The sequence below is a fragment of the Penicillium paradoxum genome (genome assembly GCF_028828445.1).
Source record: "Penicillium paradoxum strain IBT 22861 chromosome Unknown utg000005l_segment0_segment0, whole genome shotgun sequence".
In the NCBI taxonomy this organism is placed as follows: domain Eukaryota; kingdom Fungi; phylum Ascomycota; class Eurotiomycetes; order Eurotiales; family Aspergillaceae; genus Penicillium; species Penicillium paradoxum.
In genome coordinates, this window is record NW_026643183.1 from 3920286 (window position 1) to 3941104 (window position 20819).

The following is a 20819-nucleotide window of genomic DNA, read 5'->3' on the forward strand; positions in this document are numbered from 1 at the left end:
TAATATAGTAATAATAAATAAGAGTATTAATAATTAAAAGTAAAATATATTTACTAAATATAACTAGTTACTATTAGTTATATCTAGTAGTTCTTCTTATCTTATCTTATTATACCTACTATTAACCTATTACTACTCTATCTAATATATTAGATTAGTATAGGAAATAATATAAATAGTATATACTAATTATATTAATAACTAATAAAGTAGATTTAATAAAAAGATAATAAAAATAGTATTATTAAGATAGATTTAGGGTAAGAAAAGGAGTATACTAGAAGATATAGTAATATTAAAAAGAAAAGAAGAAGAAGTTAGATTAAAAGGAAGAAATAAGAAGTTAATAGGAATCCCTAGTAAACCCCTATTAAAACTACCTATATAAGGTTTAAATTATATCGTCTTAATCTTAATATATTCTTCTTCTTTAAGATATTATAAGAAAGGTAGTATTAAGCTAATCTTTCTAAGAAGTATATAAGCCTAACTTCTACTAGTAATTACTAGTAACTTTAAGAGTAAGTCACTAATTCCTAGTAATTTATAGTAGTAACTAGATATTACTAAGCCTTACTATTAGTAAATTAGGACCTTTTTACTATTTCTTAATATATTATCTTAACTATCACTAGGTTATAATACGTTTAATTAAGCTCTATTTTATATATATTTTAAGATCCTAGAACTATTCCCTTCTAGTCTCTCCTAGTTACTTATAGATATATTCCTATAAAGTATACTAATATAATATAAGGTAATAAAATACTAGAATTTAATAGTTACTAGTTATATCTAAGAGAAATTAGTAAAATCCTTATAATCTATAGTAATTGTACTTTAAAAGTATCTTTACTATAAAATACACGTTTCACTAGGTCACTAGGTTGGATTTCTAAGCACCTCCTATAGTCGTTACTAGTAACTTTCAGTGTAATAGTGATGACTAGTAACTTATAGTTCGAATATTTTTATAAAGCTCAGGTATGACCTGGTGACCTAGTGACCTGGTCAGTATATCTATGTAATTTATTGGTAATTTAACCCTCTTAGGTAACCCCTATAAGCTACTATTTATTACTAGTAAATGCTTACCAGTTTTTACCACGACCTGGTGACCTGGTGACCTGGTGAGCCCCCTATTCCTTACTTTCGCATGGTGGCCCTGGACTGTAGGGCTGGATTTGACTCAGGAGGCTGGCCTCATAAAGTCCATGTGCTTCTATAAGTCATGAATTGGCCATGCATTACAAAACATTATGTCCGGCCTTACTTTCAATGTCGTAATGAATATAGATCAACCGAAGGTGTATAAGCCTAGCTACAACGATATTCTGCTTGACTAGATGGCCTAGAACATCCAACATACCCCCTCCCTCCCGCCCGACGAGCAAATTTGTTGCAAAAGTACTGTCCGGTGAATTTACCAAGTAAGGCCGCTTCGAGACCAGCTCACTCTGTAATGCGGCCTTTGACCACCTACATTCCTGGGCCGCGGGGTTTGTGGAGGTTCTTCGGCCGTGGTTATCTTTATTGCACAGGGGTCACGGAAAGCCGGCATCCTGTCCTCAGAGGCTACGCTTAGAAATTAAAATCTCTATATGGGGACGGACTCCTTGGCTGTGGTAGGCAACCTCATTTCCAATGCATCGGATCCTTCTCAGTCTACCTGACCCGCACAAAGCTATCTACATCCAATCAACCGAGACACGGAGATAATCACCAGATGGTGAAATGTGATTACCCTGGCTTTGCAACATGCAGCAGTGCAACCTTACCCGGGAAAGCCTTTTTCTAATGGGATGAACTCCATGCGTCTTTTCTATGGCATCCAGTAGAGAAAGGCAAGCTCTCTGCGCACGAGACTCAGATGGATGTTGATGAGTGGAGAATCCGGGATCCCCCGCCGGGGACCGACGAGGAGTACGTCTGGTCCACGCGGCATAGGCAAAAGCGAGTAAAGGTGGAACTTTCTGACTTCGCTCTCTATGGACTGAGTCGAAATTAGCCTTTTCGCGATGTTCTCGGCGTAGAAGCTTAGCTCATCTCCCATACTCCCACCTGCATACCATATCGGGAAGTCGTGATTTCATTCCGCCTCCTGCTCATGACACCGACGATCATCCGTCAACATCCTTTCTCCACCTTCTTACAAAGACGACAAAGACAATCATATCATGAATACCTCTTTGGAGAGATATGATCTGAGTCGAGAGTGCATTACCCGAGTACCTTGCGCATCCGAGGCGTGTCCTTACTTCTTCACAGTGGGCCTACTCTCACTCTGATAGCAGTGGGATCAGCTTCCAAAATAGCGCCCAGTACTTTCTACTGATCAGCAGGCCCCTGCGGAACCCAGTGCTGCGAGATCTGCAACTTTCTAAATGAATTGTCTCTAGGGCACATTCCGTGCTCCTTTATGAATAGCCCCGGATATCACGACATGCATAAAGCCCTCGCCCCGAGACTTCCGATATTCCCACCCTTCCTATAGAAGTAACCAGCCTGCAAGAGCGACAAAGGCCTTGTATTGGCTGGCATCGGTGAGGGGCGGCGTCTCGTTAAGGCCCCCATACCCCATTGCATCGTCTTCTCCGTAATTGCATACTATCCCCGCCTCGTGTCTACATCAGCAAATGATAACCGTTAACATCGGACTCTCCGGGCCTGATACTCCACTACCTTACAAATCTACTGTCGCCATGAGGGGAAACCCCGACTCAACTGTACGAATTGTTGGAGAATCCCGGCTGATGAGGGGCGAAGTAATGATTCCAACACGAGATGTTACTCACAGATCTCTGCTTGGTAATTTGGAGTCATCTATTATCAAGCTAAGGCGGTTAAAGGACATATAAAAGGTCGATAGGACATCATGGGACGACGGCTTTCATTCTAATTCAATATACTCTCTTCACATTTCTTCCTGGTGCCTCAAAAGAGCTGCAATATGAAGCTCCAATCCCTTGTTACTCTACTTCCTGCCGTGCTATCTTTGGTGCATGCGGCTCCTACTGGGAAAGATTCAAACCCCGGTCTTCGAGGAGACGAATCCCTACTTGGATACTCCCCATCGAATGAGGTTGGCGGTGATTCGCCACCTGATATCAAGTACACGCTTCTCCCCGGACAGAAAGAAGATGCCCGAATCGGATCGTATCTTGATTTTGAAAAGGCAGACAATCCCCAGCCCATCCGTGGTTCTATTGGTACCGATGACCCTGGCCCGAGTATGTTCTCCGTCAATACTCCGAGATAGTCCATGGGATAGAAGATTAACACTCAGACCAGGAAACTATTACTATGACAGAATCAATAGTGATAAACTGGCCCCTCCTGGAACCGACAATGGACAGACTATCAATGCGCAGTGGCCGATGGGTAAGTTCTGTTTTCTGTGCACATGTTCAGTTGCTAATAACGTATTAGGGTTGAGCCATAATAGGTAACCACTCCTTTCCACAGGATAAATATGGATATACTGATGCATTATTTCCGAAGACTTGGAATGAACGGAGCAGGTTGGGGTCGTCAAGAGAACAAAAATGTGATGCCGGATGCGACGCGGATGGCGGGCGTGAACATGCGCCTGGCGCCTGCCGGATACCGGGAACTTCACTGGCACGTCGCTGCCGAATGGTCTTTGGTGTTGAATGGGTCGTGTCGAGTTCAGGTATTTGATCCCAAGTGTATTGAATGCCTGGCTAGAAAGATACAACGTACTGACTCGGGAGCCAGGCTGTCAATGAAAATGGGGAGACCTTTGTCGATGATGTTACAGCCGGCGATGTGTGGTTCTTTCCGCCGTGAGTGCTTGTAAATATATGATTTATGAGCTTGTGCTAATGATTTGATCGCTAGTGGTATCCCTCATTCTATTCAAGCTCTCGATGATGGAGTCGAGTTCCTTCTGGTGTTCGACGATGGGGATTTCAGCGAGGATAACACTTTCCTCGCTACTGAAGTCTTCCTTCATACTCCGGTAACCAAGATTACATTCTAAATCTATACCAGAATTATCTACTAACTCATCATACAGAAAGAGGTGCTTTCAAAGAACCTTGGAGTTGAGATCTCAGCCTTTGACAATATCCCCGATAAGCAATTGTGGATTTTCAATGGCACGCCGGCTCCAAAAGACATCGAGGAACAAAATGTGACTACAAAAGCAGGTCTTGTGCCCTTCACCGAGAGCTATACTTATCATTTCTCCGAACAACCCGCCCATGAAGTCGAGGGTGGGTCAGTCAAGATCGTCGACCCACTCACGTTCCCCATTGCTAGCAAGTTCTCTGCTGCCATTGTGACAGTTAAACCGGGCGGCATGCGGGAGATCCACTGGCACACTACGAGTGACGAATGGACTTTCTTCATTTCGGGACAGGGACGGGGAACGCTCTTTACTGCCCCGAGTGCTGCGACTACATTTGATTTTGCTGCTGGTGATGTTGGGTACTTCCCACAGTCGGACAGTCACTATATTGAGAATACAGGCGATGAAGATTTGGTGTTTTTGGAAGTGCTTCAGGCATCTGAGTTTACAGGTATGTTTTCGCTCGTTGGACTTTGGGTTTAGTATACTGACGGTAGTAGATATGGCACTTGGTCAATGGATTGCATCAACGCCGAAGCAGATCGTTGCGGATACACTCAATCTTAGCGATGATACGCTCAGCAAGCTGAAGACTGAGAAGCAGCTTCTTGTCGCCAGGCCCAGCAATTAGATTGATTTACTAGGAGAATATCAAATTATAGACAATCCATTAGTTTGGTGGTTGATAATTGGACGAAGTTCGAACAAAAGAAAACCTGAAACAATAGCTCGAGGGGTATAAAAGTAGAACAACCAAAGCAACTCCCACGATTAATAACAATAAACCAGATTCTGCTAAGGCTTGTATGCTGGGGGTCGATCCGAAGCAGGGCCATTAAGGTAATCAGGAAGGCCATCAGCCGTCTGGATATCGTCGGTGGGGGCCCAGTCCACAACCTGGGCTTCACCAGACATAGCAGTGGAAGGCTATCAATGACTGTCAGCGGGTACACCTTCATGAGAAAGATGTGATTTGCTTACTCCTGGTTGTATCTGATCTTTCCTCATTATAACAGGCTCCCCACCTCCGACTCCAAATTTCCCCACCAGCATCCCCATCTTCCAAACGCCATTCTTCAGTATCATGCCATTGAACTTGGAGTCGATGATCTTGCAATCGGTGACATCACAATTTGTCAAGTGCGATTTGTAGAGGTAAGTCCGCGAAACGTTGGTCCCGATCGCATGGCTTCGGGATATCGTACTACTGTTACGAATGTCCGACCTGCTGATTGACGAGTTTTGCAAAAAGCTCATGCTCCGAACAGTGCTTTCTTCAATATCGCAGTCCTTGAAAATAGCTATGTCATAGAGCTGCGAATCCCTGCCTGTGATCCGGGACATATGACCCACGTTGGATACGACACAGCCGTGTAATGAGGATTTCTTCATCCAGCAGTTGTTGATGGCGGAGCCTTTGAGCGAACATTCTATTATGGTATTCTTGTCTCCAGTGAGGATGCTGCTGTTGGGGTCTGCTTGGGCGTTCATGGTAGCGAGGATCTGTGTGGTAAATCGGTGCAAAGAGACCAGAGCAACAAAGGAATAAACATGTGTGGATGTCGGAACATTTGCATTGGATTTGCGACCTGCGATGCGGGGAAGTCGGGCGTTTTAAATGATTTATGCACAGCCTTAGTCCAGGGCAAGGCTGATGGCTTCGGGCGTTTTTCATTTCGCAATACGAGGCCAAGACATGGCCCGTCATGTGGACTAGAGTCTTCTGAGACACGAAATGTGCCATCGCGCCCGACGGGCAACATCCTCGGCGTGAGTGGCCTTTGTCTCTAGGAATCTAACATATTTATGTAGAACGATGCCGTATTAACCGTTCAACCTGCTTCTTTGTCTATCACATGCTCGCATGTCGCTTAATCTAGCATTTGCTTGGCCAGTTGTCGGGCTCGCGCATCGCAGCTAGATCATGATAATATACAACACAGAGCCTCACGCCTAATTTTTGAAATTTGTCGACTTTCGCCACCCAGTCCATGTCGCTGTCTCCATTCCCGTTCTCACAGAACTTCTTGTAGGTGATAGTATGCAGCTTCGGCAACTTCCCCCCTCGATCTTTGAAAGTAGTATTTCCAACGGAAACCCCAGTTGATTGGAATCTTTCAACGTGAGAGTCTCCAAATTGTCTGGAAGAATTCGACCATATCCCGCCCAATCATCGGCTTGATAGCCCTGAAGACCCTCCGGAGAGAGGGTAAGATGTTTCAGATTCTCCAACCAGTAGAAATCCGAGGAGTTTTCTGCATTCACGATATCGATTTCGAGATGCTCGATATTCACGGAAGCGCAGTAGTTGAATTGTCGAATATAGTCACTCATATCCAAGCTGCTGAGGGCATGAGCTTGGCCTCTCATGGTAAAGTGGGTAAGACGCCTAATGAAATTGAGAATTTGGAAGAGTGTTCTTGGTGAAACATCGCAGTCGAGCAAGACAAGTTCTTTCAGAAATGTCCTGTCGGTAAAGCATTCTGCAGCAATGCTCCTGTGGTGCATACGTTCGATTCTGGCACCTTGGATGCAGAGCTTCTCGAGCTGGGTCATATAAAACACAACCTCGTTGGGGCCAAGCAACCAGGAATTCTGATTGGAGTCACTGAAGTTAGACCCGAGATATACTAAATACTGTCAGAACTTATTCTTTTCTTCAGTCTCTCACCAGATAATAAGACTTACAGGAGCGTAACTTTTGCCCCACGTACTGAGTGTCGGAGTCAATCTCAACAATACCTCTTCTTTTTATAAACATACGCAGCAGTCTGTGGCTCGTATCGTCCAACACTGAGCGAAAGGGCAAGCTTTTCAGAATCAATGCCTCCAGATTTGGCAGTTCCCAAAGAACATCTAGAAGAGCTTCGTTGGTTTGCCCTTCTGCGGCAAAGGGGTTATCGGAGCCATGATGGCGGTGTACTTGTAACTCGAGAACGTAGGAACAAAATGTGGGATATTTCTGAATTGTCCGATACAGCTGCTCACAGCTGGCTGGATCTGTCAGAAAGATCGAGGAATAAAGTATTGGGATCGTAAGCTCATGGAATTTGCGACAGGTGTGCGCTAGACTGTTCAGAGAATGTTGCGATCCTCGCAGGTTTTGGAATACCATGTCGAGCAGCTCGACAGGGAGATTATATAACTGGGAGTTTGCAACCATTGCGACGAATCAAGGGTTACGCTTTGTTTTTACCCTTGAGATGTTGAAGAAATCACTTCTATTGCATCGTCGGGCAATAGAAGTGGTGCCAAGCGCCCAACACCCCGCTGGGGCAACGGGGCACCCAAGGTCATTTTAATGTCTCATTGGAGTATTCCCAAGATGAAGTGCATAATATGGCAGAAAATACACAAAACTATATCTTTTTCCTCGGTTCCTTGGTGACAGCTGATCTCAGAAATCCGGACACCGTCAACAAAAGAACACACAATGGCTCGAACAGGACGGGCTAGTCAAGTTTCCAAGTGACATACCTCTCGGAAAATAGCCTCAGGCCGTAGTGTCATTCGAATGCGATATTGAATACGTTTTACATGTAAAAGGCTGGGATTTCACTCCACAAGAAGTAACAAGATGATAGATACATGTGAATATCAAGCTTTAATCTACATAAAACAGCAATAGTTCTAACGAGTAAATTTTTCAAGAAGATAGGATGATATTGCTATTACATGATTATAAACAGAAGTGCCTCCCAACGCGTGAAAAAGAATGTACATCTTCAGTAATTGAGCAGACGTATCAAGTCTGCAAATGACACTCAACAGGTCCAATAAACTGGGGCTTAGTTCTTGAGATCCGCGCATCCGAGAGCAAGGGTGCCACCCTACGGAGTAGACATGTGTTAGTTGGATATCCTCGGCAGGGCAGATTGCATGATAGATCACCACTTACCAGGAGGTTGGCCTCGGTACAGCACTGGGGCTCGGTCTCGCAAGTGGCTTCCTCGTAGCCGTGGCCTATGAAATATGTCAGGGTCAAAGCTTGTAGATTTAGGGTGAGAATAAGACATACAGAGAAGACCAATGGATCCAACAATGTTGGCGACATCAATACCAAGGGCCAACAAGAGGGGGTCGACAAGGGGATCGAGAGGAGTAGTGAGAGTGCCACAGCAGAGGAGAGGTCCGACGCAATCTGCGGTAGCAGACTCATCGCTGACCTTGTCCCCAGAGAGAGCGGCGGCAGCAGCGCTAGCATGGCTCGTAGGAGAATCCGAACGCTTCACGACAGTGGCGCGGGCGGACACCATGCCGGCGCCGACGAGGGTAAGTACGGAGAGGATAGAGAACTTCATTTTGGGAGGTTATGGTGTACTGAGAACGTGGAAGGAGGAGAAGGAGACTGTTCTTGTGATGGGTTGAGTGCGATTGTAGATGATTTCCAAAATGCGTGGAATACCTTGGTCCTTATAAACTTTGCTTTCCTCAGAAGAGACTGAGGGATCTTGTTGCTTCCAGTTGACCCGTTTGCTACTCCGTATACATCCAATAATTGAGTGCCCTTATCCTCCTGGCCAATGGCAGTGACACCTGGTTCCCAGCTGTGGACCTTGATACTCCGTACGGGGTACTTGAGAATTCTCCATCTTGGCGGACTAGAAGATCAGCAAAACTTTAGATAGCATTTGGTCCAATACGGAGTACAGAGTGTCGAGAGGTGACCCGAAAGGCTCAGACCATGGGCCGAAGCAGGGGCGTGGAGCACAGGAACCGGCGTTCCTGGTAAGGAATACTCCGGACCGAAAGAGTACTAAACGAGTTAATCGGTTCCATAGGTATAGTGAAGCCCACTCGGTCGATGTGGTTCACTATCATGATGTAGACGAACTCCAAGCGAGCTGTCTTGGCGGTCGATCATGTCTGGTCCGTGCTCAATAACATTGGAAGGCCTGCATTTACTGGCTCCAGGCCGATTCCAAGTACTCCGTAGATGTACGAGACAAATAGTCGGCAAGGCAAAACTCCAGTCATCCCTCATCTCTCCGGATGGGGGAGTCCTTATCTGTGGACCCGGTTGCCAGAATGATCTGCCCTGTGGCATCGAATCAGAGTCGGATGCCGATCCACCGTAAGGTACGGACCTCGGGAGTCTCAGCTAAAGTCGACCTATCTACTCTGTATCAACCGCGCAAATTCAATTGATAGTGAATCAAAAGCAAATCCGTATTTTATACAGGCTCCATAGTCTGGTTTCATGCAGTTGTCTCGCGATTTGTCGTTTCTCAGCAAGCGCATACTGCGGCACAGACTAGAGCAGGGACCAACGCCATGAACAAATCGAGAACCTCGAGATAAGCCTCGCACTTTTGATTGCATGATGTCAAAGAAATGCGACAGGAACGGGTTTGTCACGACCCCAGGCTCTTGGGAGACTTCGATCTGGGCGCTAGTCAATCGAGAGACTATTGTTCTTCATCTGATCTTTGGCGTTCGCGCATATGGACTTCCCCTGATTGTCGTCATGGTTCATGACGATCATGATAAGTGAAGTTGAAAAGAGTTACGTGAACAGATTGCATAGTTAGGAGTATCTGCCTGGGTACTACCTATCAGTATGTGGATATCACGGTGATCCCGTGGTTTGACCCAGGACCTCAAAAATAAGACCGGCCCCTCTCCGTTGAAGTCTTCTCGTCATGACTTTGAGAAGTGAGTGGTTATTTTAGTGCTGTGATGAGAAAGACCGGTAAAGATAAGGGATTGTATTCTTCCGGGGACCTTGGGAGTCTCCAGGGCTGGCAATATGGATTATCTTGAGCCATGGTGACTAATATTTGAATCTGAAATACCATTCGAGAACTTGCTGGAACTCAAAAATAGGAGTATTTCTCAATCATAACCAAGATGAAAAGATGGAAAGATGCAAAGATGAAAACAAAGTGACTGGTGCTGGGGACCCTGTGGCGGTGTGTGGCGGTGCTCTTTGTTCACACCGCCACACGCCTCGCGACACAAAAAACTTGCCTCAATTAATCCACACCATATTCCCGGGGTTATCGATCAACCACCCCTCTACCTTTTTGATTTTTGAGCAGTTGCCCAGCGCATATTGCCCATAGATCATCACAAAAATGCCTTCCACCTCTCTCGCCGACCTGGTGGCTGCCCTCCCTGCGGAGGACAGCTGGGGTCCCTCCGTGTCTGCTAACACCATGCTTGCTGGTGTCCCATACGCTCCTTTCTCCAAGGGCGACAAGCTTGGCCGCATGGCTGACTGGACTGCCGAGTCCAAGGATCGTCAGAACCAGCGTCCTCAGTACAACCGTGGTTTCAGAGGTATGTTCTAGCTTTTCTATTGCCCCCCACCAAACACCTCTTGTTATTGAATAGCAATGGCTAACAGTCTAAATAGATCAGCAGGTGTACGGCGCCGGCACCTCCAACTTGTTCACTGTCGCAGCCGCCGAGGACGAGTCCTCGTTCTCCGTCGTCGATAACACCCGTGTCCAGAAGCGCACTTTCGGCCGTGGCGGTGGCACCGTTTTCCGTGGTCGTGGTGGTCAGCGTGGTGCTGCCAACCAGCGCGGTGGACGTGGTGGCTTCCAGCGTGCTGGCCCTGCTGGCCGTGGTCAGCAGAGCGGTTACAACTACGCTGACCGTGGCGGTGGCCGTGGTGGCCGTGGTGGTCGCCGTTTCGGCTGGAGAGATTACGACAAGCCCCAGCGCATTCGTGAGGCTTCTGTTAACATTCGCCCCGACTGGACCATGCTCGAGGAGGTTGACTTCACCCGTCTGTCCAAGCTGAACCTCGATGCCCCCGAGGGCGAGGATCTCGAGACCTACGGTTTCCTCCACTACTACGACAAGTCCTACGACAAGCCCCCTGTCAAGAACGCCGAGCGCCGCATCCAGGCCCTCGACCGTGCCGCCTACAACGTCACCACCTCCCAGGATCCCGTTATCAACGAGCTCTCCGAGAAGAACGCCGCTACCGTCTTCGCTACCTCCGATATCCTGTCCATGCTGATGTGCGCCACCCGCAGCGTCTACTCCTGGGATATCGTCATCGTCCACCAGGGCGACAAGATCTACTTCGACAAGCGCGACGGCGCCTCCTTCGACATGGTCAGCGTTAACGAGAACGCCATCGACGCTCCTCTCGAGGCCGCCGAGGCCACCGGCAAGCAGGACCAGATCAACACCCCCAACGCCCTCGCCATGGAGGCCACCATCATCAACCACAACTTCGCCCTTCAGACCCTCACCGAGTCCGAGAAGAACAAGGTCTCCTTCGCCAAGCCCAACCCCTTCTACGACGAGACCGAGGAGACCGAGCCCCTCGCCTCCAAGGGTTACAAGTACCGCCGCTTCGACATCTCCCTCGAGCGCGACGAGGAGCCCGTCTCCATGGTTGTCCGTACCGAGGTCGACGCCGTCATGAAGGGCGGCCCCACCGGCGGCGAGGACCAGCAGCTCATCATCAAGGCCCTGAACGAGTTCGACCCCAAGGCCCAGGGCTCCGGCGGTGCCCTCGACTGGCGCAGCAAGCTCAACTCCCAGCGTGGTGCCGTCCTCGCCACCGAGATGAAGAACAACTCCGCCAAGCTCGCCCGCTGGACCACCCAGGCTATCCTCGCCAACGCCCACGGCATGAAGCTCGGCTTCGTCTCCCGTGTCAACCCCCGCTCCGCCACCGGACACGTCGTCCTCGGTGTTGCGGGCTACAAGCCCCGCGAGTTCGCCAGCCAGATGAACCTGAACCTCGGCAACGGATGGGGTATTGTCCGTACTATCGTCGACCGTATCCGCACTCTCGACTCCGAGGAGCCTGCTGAGACTGTCAAGAAGTACGTCCTCATTAAGGATCCTAACAAGCCTGTTCTGCGTCTGTACAGCGTTCCTGCTACTACTTTCGAGGAGGATGATGAGGCTGAGATTGAGGAGAAGGAGGATGAGAAGGAGGATGAGGCGGATGAGTAGATTTCTTGTTCATGACTTACGTTCTGGCCTTTTTGAATGTGCATACGTACTCTTACCTAAAATTTGATGCTTTTATACTCTTGTTATAGAGAGGACTGATGATTTTCCAACCTTTTTCCCTATCTCGTGTAGATCTGGATTCGCTTTGTAGAATATTTGGAGAATTGTATGCTTCAGTACCTAGTAGCGTACTGAAAGGTTAACTATTGCCTGATAGAGATGGGCCAGATAGAGTTGGGCCATGATATAAATCCAAATATTGTTGGAGTAGAGTATATTCAAACTGTTGAAACATTTCAAGTAATATAACCGCCTTCGAATTCAAGCACCAAGACAAAAAGAAGAGAAAGAGAGGATGCCATACAGAACCACCCGCACCAGCGGTGGTTTTTCGCATATATACAACCTCGAAACAAGTCAAAAAAGACAAAGATGAAAGATAAAACAGAGTAGAAACATAGAAGAAAAACACAAAAAGAACAGAAAAAGGAAGTAGTTCACAGGCACAATCAAAACCGAAAGGCCAGCAGCAAGGCGCCGAGTCACTCCGTGACACATAACACAAAAGAGACGGGGGTTTGTCCAAACATCAGTCATAATCATTTTCGTTCATTCGGTCACCCACACCACCTAGCCATACATAGTTTCATCGGCTCGGCCGGACATGCCGAGATCGACCTTGGTGCCGAGCACGCTGCTTAGACAGTCTATCAATTCGAAGTCTTCGACGACAGCGCCGAAGCCGTAGCAGCGGACTTTGGTGTTGAGGGTGTCCATGATGATCTTGACGTCTTCGCGGCGCAGCGTGCTGTATAGCTCGTGGTTTTTGAGACATTGTAATGCCATGATGGGTGTGATTTGACCTTCTGTGACGAGCTGTCGGCTGAGGTTGAGGAGTGTGCTGAGGTTTGCGTGAGGGAGATCCGGTGCCTTGTGCGGGTATGGTTGTTCATGTGTGGTTTTGGCAATGTAGCTAGGCGGAGGACATGTTGCCATCAGGGCGTGGCCGGAGAACGGCATGTCCTCGTCATCGGCTTCTGTGATCGAGCGGCGACAGAGATAGTCCGTATGTTCGCGGCACGGGCCCTCCAGTCTGTGGGGAAGGTGTTCGTTAGCATGATGCCTGCTCGGCTAGCTTGGGATAGGACTTACGTTAGGATAAAGTCAACCTGCAGCTGTGGATCGGTTTCGAAAACACCCCTTTGCATAGCCATGGCCGGCATGGGCTGCATGGTATCAACCGGTGCGCATGAGGAATGATCCATGCCCATGGGATGCTCGCCCATGCCCGGTTGGTAGACCTGCTGCGGGGCGTATCCAATGGGAGGCGAGATCTCGGTATGGTCCATGCCATTGGCGCGTGGGCTCATGTCGGATGAGATGGTGGTTGCAGGAGTGGTGTTGGGATTACTGGCCGTGTTCGTGAGGGCTGCAGTCTGCGATCCCGTGCTACTACCGGCAGCAGTAATGGGGCTCGATTGGAGCGGCATCGGTGGGCGTTCTGCGCGGCGGCGCTCTAAGTCCGCTTCATATTGGAGGCCGTTGGCGGCGAGAATTTCTTTCAGAATCTCGTTTTCTTCCTGCATCGCGTGAATCATCTCCTTATGTTGCCGAAGTGCTGCGTTGGCCTCTGCAATTTCAGTGGTGTAGGCCTCTCGTAATCGGGACACCTCGGTCTCCAGCGATCTCATGTATTGTTCCTTGCGCTCGCGATGTGTTCTGCGTGGATCAGCCCAGTCCGATGATCATCAAATGCGTGGGATGTCTACCTCTGGGCCTGACGGTTGAGTTCTTGGCGTCTAGTAAGTGCAGGCTTGCTATCCGGCTTAGGACCGCGACGTTTGGGCTGTTGTCCATCTGCACAGGTTTAGTCGTGGTCCGATCGAGCGATTGGGGTGACTGACCTCGCGTGGTCTTCTTCGGTCCAGTTCCTATTGGAGCACTGCCACTGCCGCCGCCTCCAAATATCTTGAAAATCTCCGATCCAAAACCTTTACTTGATGGGGTTTGCGGTTCCTCTGTAATGGGCTGCACCGTGCACTCCGGGCCGTGGGCCGTGGGCCGAGCCGGAGAGCCATCGGCGCCATAAAGTCAGCAAGTAGGAAACTTCGGAATGCGATCAAACAATGAGTATTTGTATCTAGTGGTGAATGCTCAGGACCAGTGGTCGGGAGGCCGCGGCCAACGGCTTCCAAGGTAGCGAGAACCGGGGAGACCCGTCGTGGCGTCGATTCCCGGACCCAAGCTTCCGCCAGATTCACCAGATTCACCAGATTCACTAGCTCGTGCGCGATCGAGGGAGTATGAAAGATAATGGCCAGCGTCCATTCATTCCAGGCTATGCCGCAGCCATTCGCACGTTGTAGAGCTGTGGCTGGGCGCTGGATACCCCCCGATCGCGAAACACAGAACCCCAGGACGAACCAGACTGAGACCTCTGGGAAAGACTTCAAAGAACAAGATGGACTCACCAGAATATTGTCCCATCGCGTGGTCCATCGGATACACCCCGCCACTGACAGCCATAACGAGAGTTTGCGATCGGCGGGAAGAGAGGAGGTAAGGGGAGAAGGTTAAGTGCAGAAAGGAAAGAGAATCACACGAGTATCAGTATGAGTTGCACGAAAATAAGCAGGGTCTCCAGGAGAAAAAAAAAAAGGCGAAAAGAAAGTGGATGTGAGGAGACCAACTTTGTAGGCTACTTCCGACCTCGATCAACAGTATACACGATCTCCCATTGCGTCTGATATTCTCCAATTTAACTGCTCAAATGAAAATGTAAAGGCGTTCGATCTGTCCAAGTCTCCACTCAGCACTTTAACCAAACGGCCACACTCTGCCAATCGTGGCCTTCGACCTGGCATTCATACGGATCATAAATATGGCGAATCTCGCGAGCTCTGCATCTGTTTCCTACAAGCAAAATAAAACCAAAATAGCCGACAGCGTACTTGACGCGTTCTGAAGTCATGAATATGCCCCGAACCCCCCGTGACCTGGACAGTACCAGCATGTGCCACCACTCCAGCGTGGGCGGGGAGGTACCCTGCAAGTACCCTGGGACGTGCTGGGCCTAGTGTGATCAGTCGAACGGAAGGGCCAATCATCCACTGCGCATCCAATAGTCGCCCTCTTTCTCCTGTCTCTTTTCCCCTTGGAGATATTCTCACTGACAAATACAATCTCTGCAATGATCGGCCTGGATCTCACTAGTGGCACAGTATCATGGGCCCATCCCAACTGCCCAAATGGCCGACATTCCCGAAATTCTAGTCCACATCGCCGCACCCAGCACTGCCCAGGACGATGCGCGCTACAGGGCCCAGGTCGCCGCTATATTGGGTTTCCAGTGCGTCTCGCGCCAACCATTGATGCAGGCCTCAGATCCCGATGACCATCACGCGCATTCCTTCTCCGCTAATCCCGGGGTGCATTTGCATTCCTCGCCCTCGGCCCAACACGAGGTCTTGCCAATATTGCGGGAGGCGTCCCGACCCGTTCTTCTCGATTCTTCCTCAGATCGTAACTGCCTGGAGACGGATGGCCCGGCTTTACGTCCGATCTCAAGTCACCTGGACTCCCTGGAAAGTCTCATAAGTGTGATTCCAGACTCCCAGCCAGAGATCGGCGAACTAGTCTGCGCCTCCCAATCTCGTGCAGAACTATCGTCTTCGTCGCAGGATCCACCCGCGAAACGACGTCGTACAGCGTCAATCTCCCCTGAAGGACAAGGATCAATCCAGGAATCTAGATCCACTGCAGCGGACCAACCCACTGCAGCTCATAGCGTGAACCCCCTTTGCCAGGATCCACGCCCGGGCTTCCCATCAAATCCCATTCTTATACCTTCCTCAGATCCAGAGTCAGCAATAGACTCTACTACGCCCATCCAAAATGCTATCAATCTCACATCCCTTCCCCTTCAAATCCATCCCCCCAAACCTCCCATCTCCACAGCCCGCTTTACAACACACGTAACTCCAACCCTATCCATGCTCACAGAGCGTCTAAAACCAGCCCGCACATACAAACCATCCCGCCAATCCCGCCCTCTCGACCCGCTAGAGCGCGGATACTGGCTTCTGCGCTTCGCCATCGAGCCACAGGACGAAGGCACCCGGGATTCAACCGAGCTTCCAAGTCCAGGAACCATTGACGCCAATAAACCCAAACCGAAATCAAAAGACATCCATGTTTGGCCCGCCTCGCTTTTCCACGCTTTCTGGTCCTTCTTGCAGGACTTTATTGGCAAAGATGGCCGTGCGGGCTGGGGCGTGTGGTGTATTCTTGAGGCGGCGCCGTCGTCGCAGAGCTCATCTGCTACGCACGTTGCATTGAAGGTCTATACCTGGGGCGAGGTTGTGATGCATGTTTATCTTCTTCTCTTCCTGGCGAGTGAGCGGCAGGTTCGTGGGATGGGGATTCAGTGGCGGGACGCAAAAGAAGAAGTGATTATTCAAATGCCGTAAGGCAATCTGGCCCGGAGCTTTTCTTTTAGTTGGCGTTCTCGTGGGTTTGGAGTTGGGGAAGGTCATTCTGGGTATTCGGTTAGAAAGGCTGCAAAGTGAACGCAATATACCCCCATGGGCAATGAGACGAATTGATAATTTCAAATATTGATATTCTGATTGAATGAGGATAGATATTGTACATTAACAAAGAAATGACATGGTCCGTTTTGGATGGAAACAACAAATTGAAGGTCGGAAACATAAGAAGTATGTTTTCACGAGGCAAAGATCCATAGGAAATGGTTCAAATGAGCAAGCCGGAATCAACGATTCTCCAGTGATCCCTCCGATGCGCCGGTCGCCAATTGGATGATAAAAGCAGTAATGAGAATTAAAACACAGAAACAAGAAGTGGGGTCAAGGGAGCAAAAAGAGGAGCTGCTTAGTACTGCAGCTCGCCGCCACCGGAGGGGTCGACAGCGTCCAGGTCCTCGTAACTCTTCAGGCTGCGACCCTGAACGGCTTCACGCGGCGCCATGGGTCCTCCGTTGGATCCCATAGAATCAGGGAAGTTGTTGGAAACCATACCGGCCGCAGGGTGACCGGCAGGAACGTTCATGCCAGGTGGCGGGAGACGACCACCACCGTACATGCCGGGCATGCCGCGGGGAGGGCTCAGGCGACCGTTACCATTGAATCGGCGACGATCATATGGACCGGGTCGGTTGTTGCGGTTTTGGCCACGGCGCATGGGTCCGGGCTGGTGCAAAGCGCCATCAAGTCCCATGCCGGGACCATTCCAGCCGCCTGCGTGCGAGCCCATCATACCACCAGGCATTCCTGGGGAGAAACTGGGTACATTTCCATTGGCACCGTAGGGCATACCGGCGAGGCTGAATCCTCGAGGGGTGCCAGTATGGCCTTGTCCGGAGCCAAGTGGGAAGTGGCCGTTGCTGTTGGCATCAGACCGGGATGGGGCAATGCGTGCGGGATCGAGGACATAGGCGTTCACCAACGCGAGCTAAAATGTTTGTCAGTACTGAGAGGGCACAAAATAGAATCTGGCAGGCTTACGTCTTTCTTGATACCCTCAAACCACTCCGTGTGGCGTTTTTCAACATGCTTGCGCCAGAAGGCTTCGGCCTTGAAAAGCTTTGTGCAATCAGGGGCTTTGCAACGGTACTTGGAGTCATCCTCCTGCTTCATGTATTTGCGAAGCTCACCTTCGAGCGCCTCGTCGACCGGCTTACCGCCGAGTTTGCTGAGATCAGCGTGTTCGGGCTCCAGGATCTGTAGCAACTTGTCTTCAAAAGTCTTGACCCAGTTGAAAGCACGCTGCAGTTGTTGCTCCGATTTCGAACCATGGCGCTGTCCGCGTTTCTCCTGGACAGGCGAAGCGGGATCTTCTCCTTCTTCGCTAGGCTCTTTCTTCTTGGCTGGGAATGGGTGGCCAAGAGCGCTTGCTCGAGCTACTTCCTTGGCCTGTCTGGAAAGACCGGTGCGCGGACGGCGAAGATGTCCACCAGGGCACTTGCGACCAAGCTCATGAACTGAATCGCTCTCGAAGACACAGAAGAAGCAGAAGTTATAGACCCGTCGGAGGTATTCGACAATCAAGTCCAACTTCTTTTTCTTGACGGCGAGTTCCTCGTCATCTACCTCTTCGTCATCGAGGAGTTCCTTCTCTTCGCCCTCTTCAATTTCACCTTCATCTTCCTCTTCATCGCCATAACCGGTCCTCTGCTTCTTAACATTGACAGGACCGGTGGCAGGAAGCTGAAGCTCGCCTTTTCCGCGCAGATCGTCGACATATTCCTCAATTTTGGCGAATCCATCCACGCCGGATTCCATTTCCGAGTCCAACTTGGATGTCAAACGTCTAGCCAGATCGAGATCACGATCAATTCGCTCTGGCGCGGAGAACAGATCCCAGAGAGCCTTCTTGCGCGGTTGAGTAGGAGGGACATGGACTCCCACGTGGCAAATGAAGTCACCGTGGACGGAGTCATGAATTGTCTTGTCGTTCACAGCCTCAAGAGCTTTTTCGGCCGGGTTGATTGTGACATCACCAGCTGAAGCTCCATCATGATCCATGTTCTCCAATTCTTCATCACGCCCGTCTCCCCGCTCCACGGTACTGGTGGTCGCGGAAGGATGCAACATGATCCATCCCATGCGGTGGAACTTCTTTGATGGATTCGGGTCGCTGAGACTCAGTCCCTTAAAGCCTCCATCTTCCTCGCCGAGATGCTCCTTGCAGAATTCCTCGATCTTAGTGCGGCTGACGTTTGGTGCAAGCGTTTTGATAAGTAGGGCAGGCTGGGCAAGAGCTTCGTCGCGGAGATCCCCACCGCGAGCTGGGAGTAAATCAAGCACGCCCATAGTCTCAGCAGGAGCGGTAGTCTCGCCTTCTTCCTTTTCTACCACACCGCCGGCACCGTCGCTGTCGCTTTTGTAGATACCTTCGAGGGTAAAATCTTTGAAGAGGTTGTTTTCGATATCGCGTTCCCACTGGTCATATGCACCCTGTCGAACCGCCATGATGCGCTTGCGGAGAGGGTCTCTGACCTCGGGAACATAGCGTTCTTTGAACCATTCCTCGTTCCGATGCTGCTGAACAAATAGCCTGGCTAGGCGAATTTGCAAATCAACCTTGTATGTGTCATAGGCAGCTTGAATTTGTGCACGTTCTTTTTCGCGATCCTCGCGCGCCTCGCGCTCTCCCTTGACTCGACGACCACCGTTCTTAGAGCGTTCCTTCTCTTCATTGACAGATTCCTCCAATCTCCACCATTCAGCGAACCAATTGAACCCGACTTGGAAATCGAGTGAAAGGGGATTCGGCATAGGGTTGGTAGGAATAGGACGCTTGCCACCGCCACTCTCTTGCCCAGGGACATAGCGGTCAATGTTGGCAACGTTTGGCGAAGGGGCACGTCTGCGGTCCTCGCGGTCTCGGGCGGCATGGTCCCGGGAGTGGTTGTAAAAGTCCTCGCGGTGGGAACGTCGCTCCGAAGGCTCGTACCGGTCAATCACAGGTGAACGAGAACGCGGCCGCGGACGGCGTCGATCCTGCGAGGCTGTTTGAAAGTCAATTTTGTCCGATTCTCCCCGGGAAACTTGAACTCTGGCCATACCTGGAGATCGGCGTCTGTACGAATCCCCTGTGCTTCGTCCTGCGAAGGAATCCGACTCACGGTTCCTTCCAGGAGACCCATAACCATCGTAAGAATCCATTGTTACGAAAGCTCTGATTTTGGTAACTTCTACAGCCAGCGCTGCGGGAAAGACGTCGATAATCCCAAAGAATCAGCACAAGCGAACGGAGCGCAGCTGGGGCGATCTGCGATGGTCGATCAGGAAGTCGGAAAACGCAGGATAAGCTATAATTCGGGATCGTCAACATCAGAACAAGCAAGTTCATAGAGCGAAATAGCGAGCAGGTTGGGTTCTGGGTAAAGAGAGAGACAAGGACACGCTGCTGCTGGTGACATGCCGGCCCCAAAAATGGGCAAGGGGTTGGAACATGTTTGCAGCAGGTGATTTCAGAGAGCAAAAAGAGAGTATGAAGAAGACTGTTGGCCAAGGCCAATGCTGCTATGCGTCCAAAGAGACATAGCCCGCAGAGTCCGGCAATGCGCAGCTGGCACCACGGCTTAGAAAAGAAGATGAAGCAGGGGATTGGAAAACCAGGGCCGGAGGAGCGGAGGTTGATAGAAAGAGACAGGGCAAGGTACAAAACAGAAACTGAATCGAGAGAAAGAAGAGGGCCACCTACAAGAAGCCTCAATCAAAACGCGATGGTTGATGAGGAGAAGCCGCCGAGGAGGCGGATGAAGCTGGAGCAAGCTCGAAGCTAGTCCGAATCTGGGATAGCACAGGGTCACGTGCTATATAGCGACCCCTGATTGGTCCGCCGCCAGGGACCGTCCGAATGACAACTAATTGCCCTGGCTGGACACCGCTACTTCTGGAAGCAAGTCTGGAATGAACCGCAAAGGGGGAAAATACGCGGGAGAAGCGAGGCGAAAGCGAAAATTGCAAGACTGTGGGTCTCCCTTGTGACCCACGTAGCTCCGCGCAATGGTCAAGATCCTGGGAAGCTTTAATCTTGCTAGGAGTATTTCCTCACGGACATCTGCTTCGGTATTGTGTCATAACACTAGTCCATATTGCTATCAAGTCTGTTCTGTACCGCTGCCTACTCTCTGGACCTGTACTTCGTATGTACTCCGTATGCAGTAGACGTTCCCGTCTAGCGCTTGACTTACACAGGCACCACTCTGTACTCCGTACCGCCAAACGAAGTGATACATCCACTTCGGCATGCACAGGGTCCTACCTAAGCC

At 49.9% G+C, this 20819-nt stretch overlaps 7 protein-coding genes across 7 annotated transcripts; 3 read left to right on the forward strand and 4 right to left on the reverse strand.

The window, feature by feature from the left end:
- Window positions 1–2941: 2941 nt before the first annotated feature.
- On the forward strand, window positions 2942–4724 carry N7457_006394 (putative oxalate decarboxylase; the record flags this gene model as incomplete). Its single annotated transcript, XM_057177438.1, has 8 exons — window positions 2942–3230; window positions 3292–3381; window positions 3430–3445; window positions 3502–3673; window positions 3739–3806; window positions 3862–3982; window positions 4040–4544; window positions 4594–4724. Coding segments are annotated over 8 exons (1392 nt in total), but the record flags the coding sequence as incomplete, so codon positions are not given.
- A 164-nt stretch (window positions 4725–4888) lies between these two features.
- Window positions 4889–7256, reverse strand: N7457_006395 (uncharacterized protein; the record flags this gene model as incomplete). The annotated part of the gene is made up of 4 exons (XM_057177439.1): window positions 4889–5020; window positions 5075–5682; window positions 6151–6723; window positions 6782–7256. The coding sequence occupies 4 exons, from the start codon at window positions 7254–7256 to the stop codon at window positions 4889–4891; spliced, it is 1788 nt and encodes a 595-aa protein (XP_057031741.1).
- Window positions 7257–7881: 625 nt separating this feature from the next.
- N7457_006396 (hydrophobin family protein) lies at window positions 7882–8394 on the reverse strand (the record flags this gene model as incomplete). The annotated part of the gene is made up of 3 exons (XM_057177440.1): window positions 7882–7923; window positions 7992–8056; window positions 8112–8394. The coding sequence occupies 3 exons, from the start codon at window positions 8392–8394 to the stop codon at window positions 7882–7884; spliced, it is 390 nt and encodes a 129-aa protein (XP_057031742.1).
- A 1776-nt stretch (window positions 8395–10170) lies between these two features.
- N7457_006397 (eukaryotic translation initiation factor 3 subunit D) lies at window positions 10171–12019 on the forward strand (the record flags this gene model as incomplete). Its single annotated transcript, XM_057177441.1, has 2 exons — window positions 10171–10375; window positions 10452–12019. The coding sequence occupies 2 exons, from the start codon at window positions 10171–10173 to the stop codon at window positions 12017–12019; spliced, it is 1773 nt and encodes a 590-aa protein (XP_057031743.1).
- A 630-nt stretch (window positions 12020–12649) lies between these two features.
- Window positions 12650–13710, reverse strand: flbB (the record flags this gene model as incomplete). Its single annotated transcript, XM_057177442.1, has 2 exons — window positions 12650–13112; window positions 13172–13710. The coding sequence occupies 2 exons, from the start codon at window positions 13708–13710 to the stop codon at window positions 12650–12652; spliced, it is 1002 nt and encodes a 333-aa protein (XP_057031744.1).
- Window positions 13711–15267: 1557 nt separating this feature from the next.
- N7457_006399 (uncharacterized protein) lies at window positions 15268–16488 on the forward strand (the record flags this gene model as incomplete). The annotated part of the gene is made up of 1 exon (XM_057177443.1): window positions 15268–16488. The coding sequence occupies one exon, from the start codon at window positions 15268–15270 to the stop codon at window positions 16486–16488; it is 1221 nt and encodes a 406-aa protein (XP_057031745.1).
- A 424-nt stretch (window positions 16489–16912) lies between these two features.
- Window positions 16913–19707, reverse strand: N7457_006400 (putative arsenite resistance protein Ars2; the record flags this gene model as incomplete). Its single annotated transcript, XM_057177444.1, has 3 exons — window positions 16913–17491; window positions 17545–19550; window positions 19608–19707. The coding sequence occupies 3 exons, from the start codon at window positions 19705–19707 to the stop codon at window positions 16913–16915; spliced, it is 2685 nt and encodes an 894-aa protein (XP_057031746.1).
- Window positions 19708–20819: the final 1112 nt, after the last annotated feature.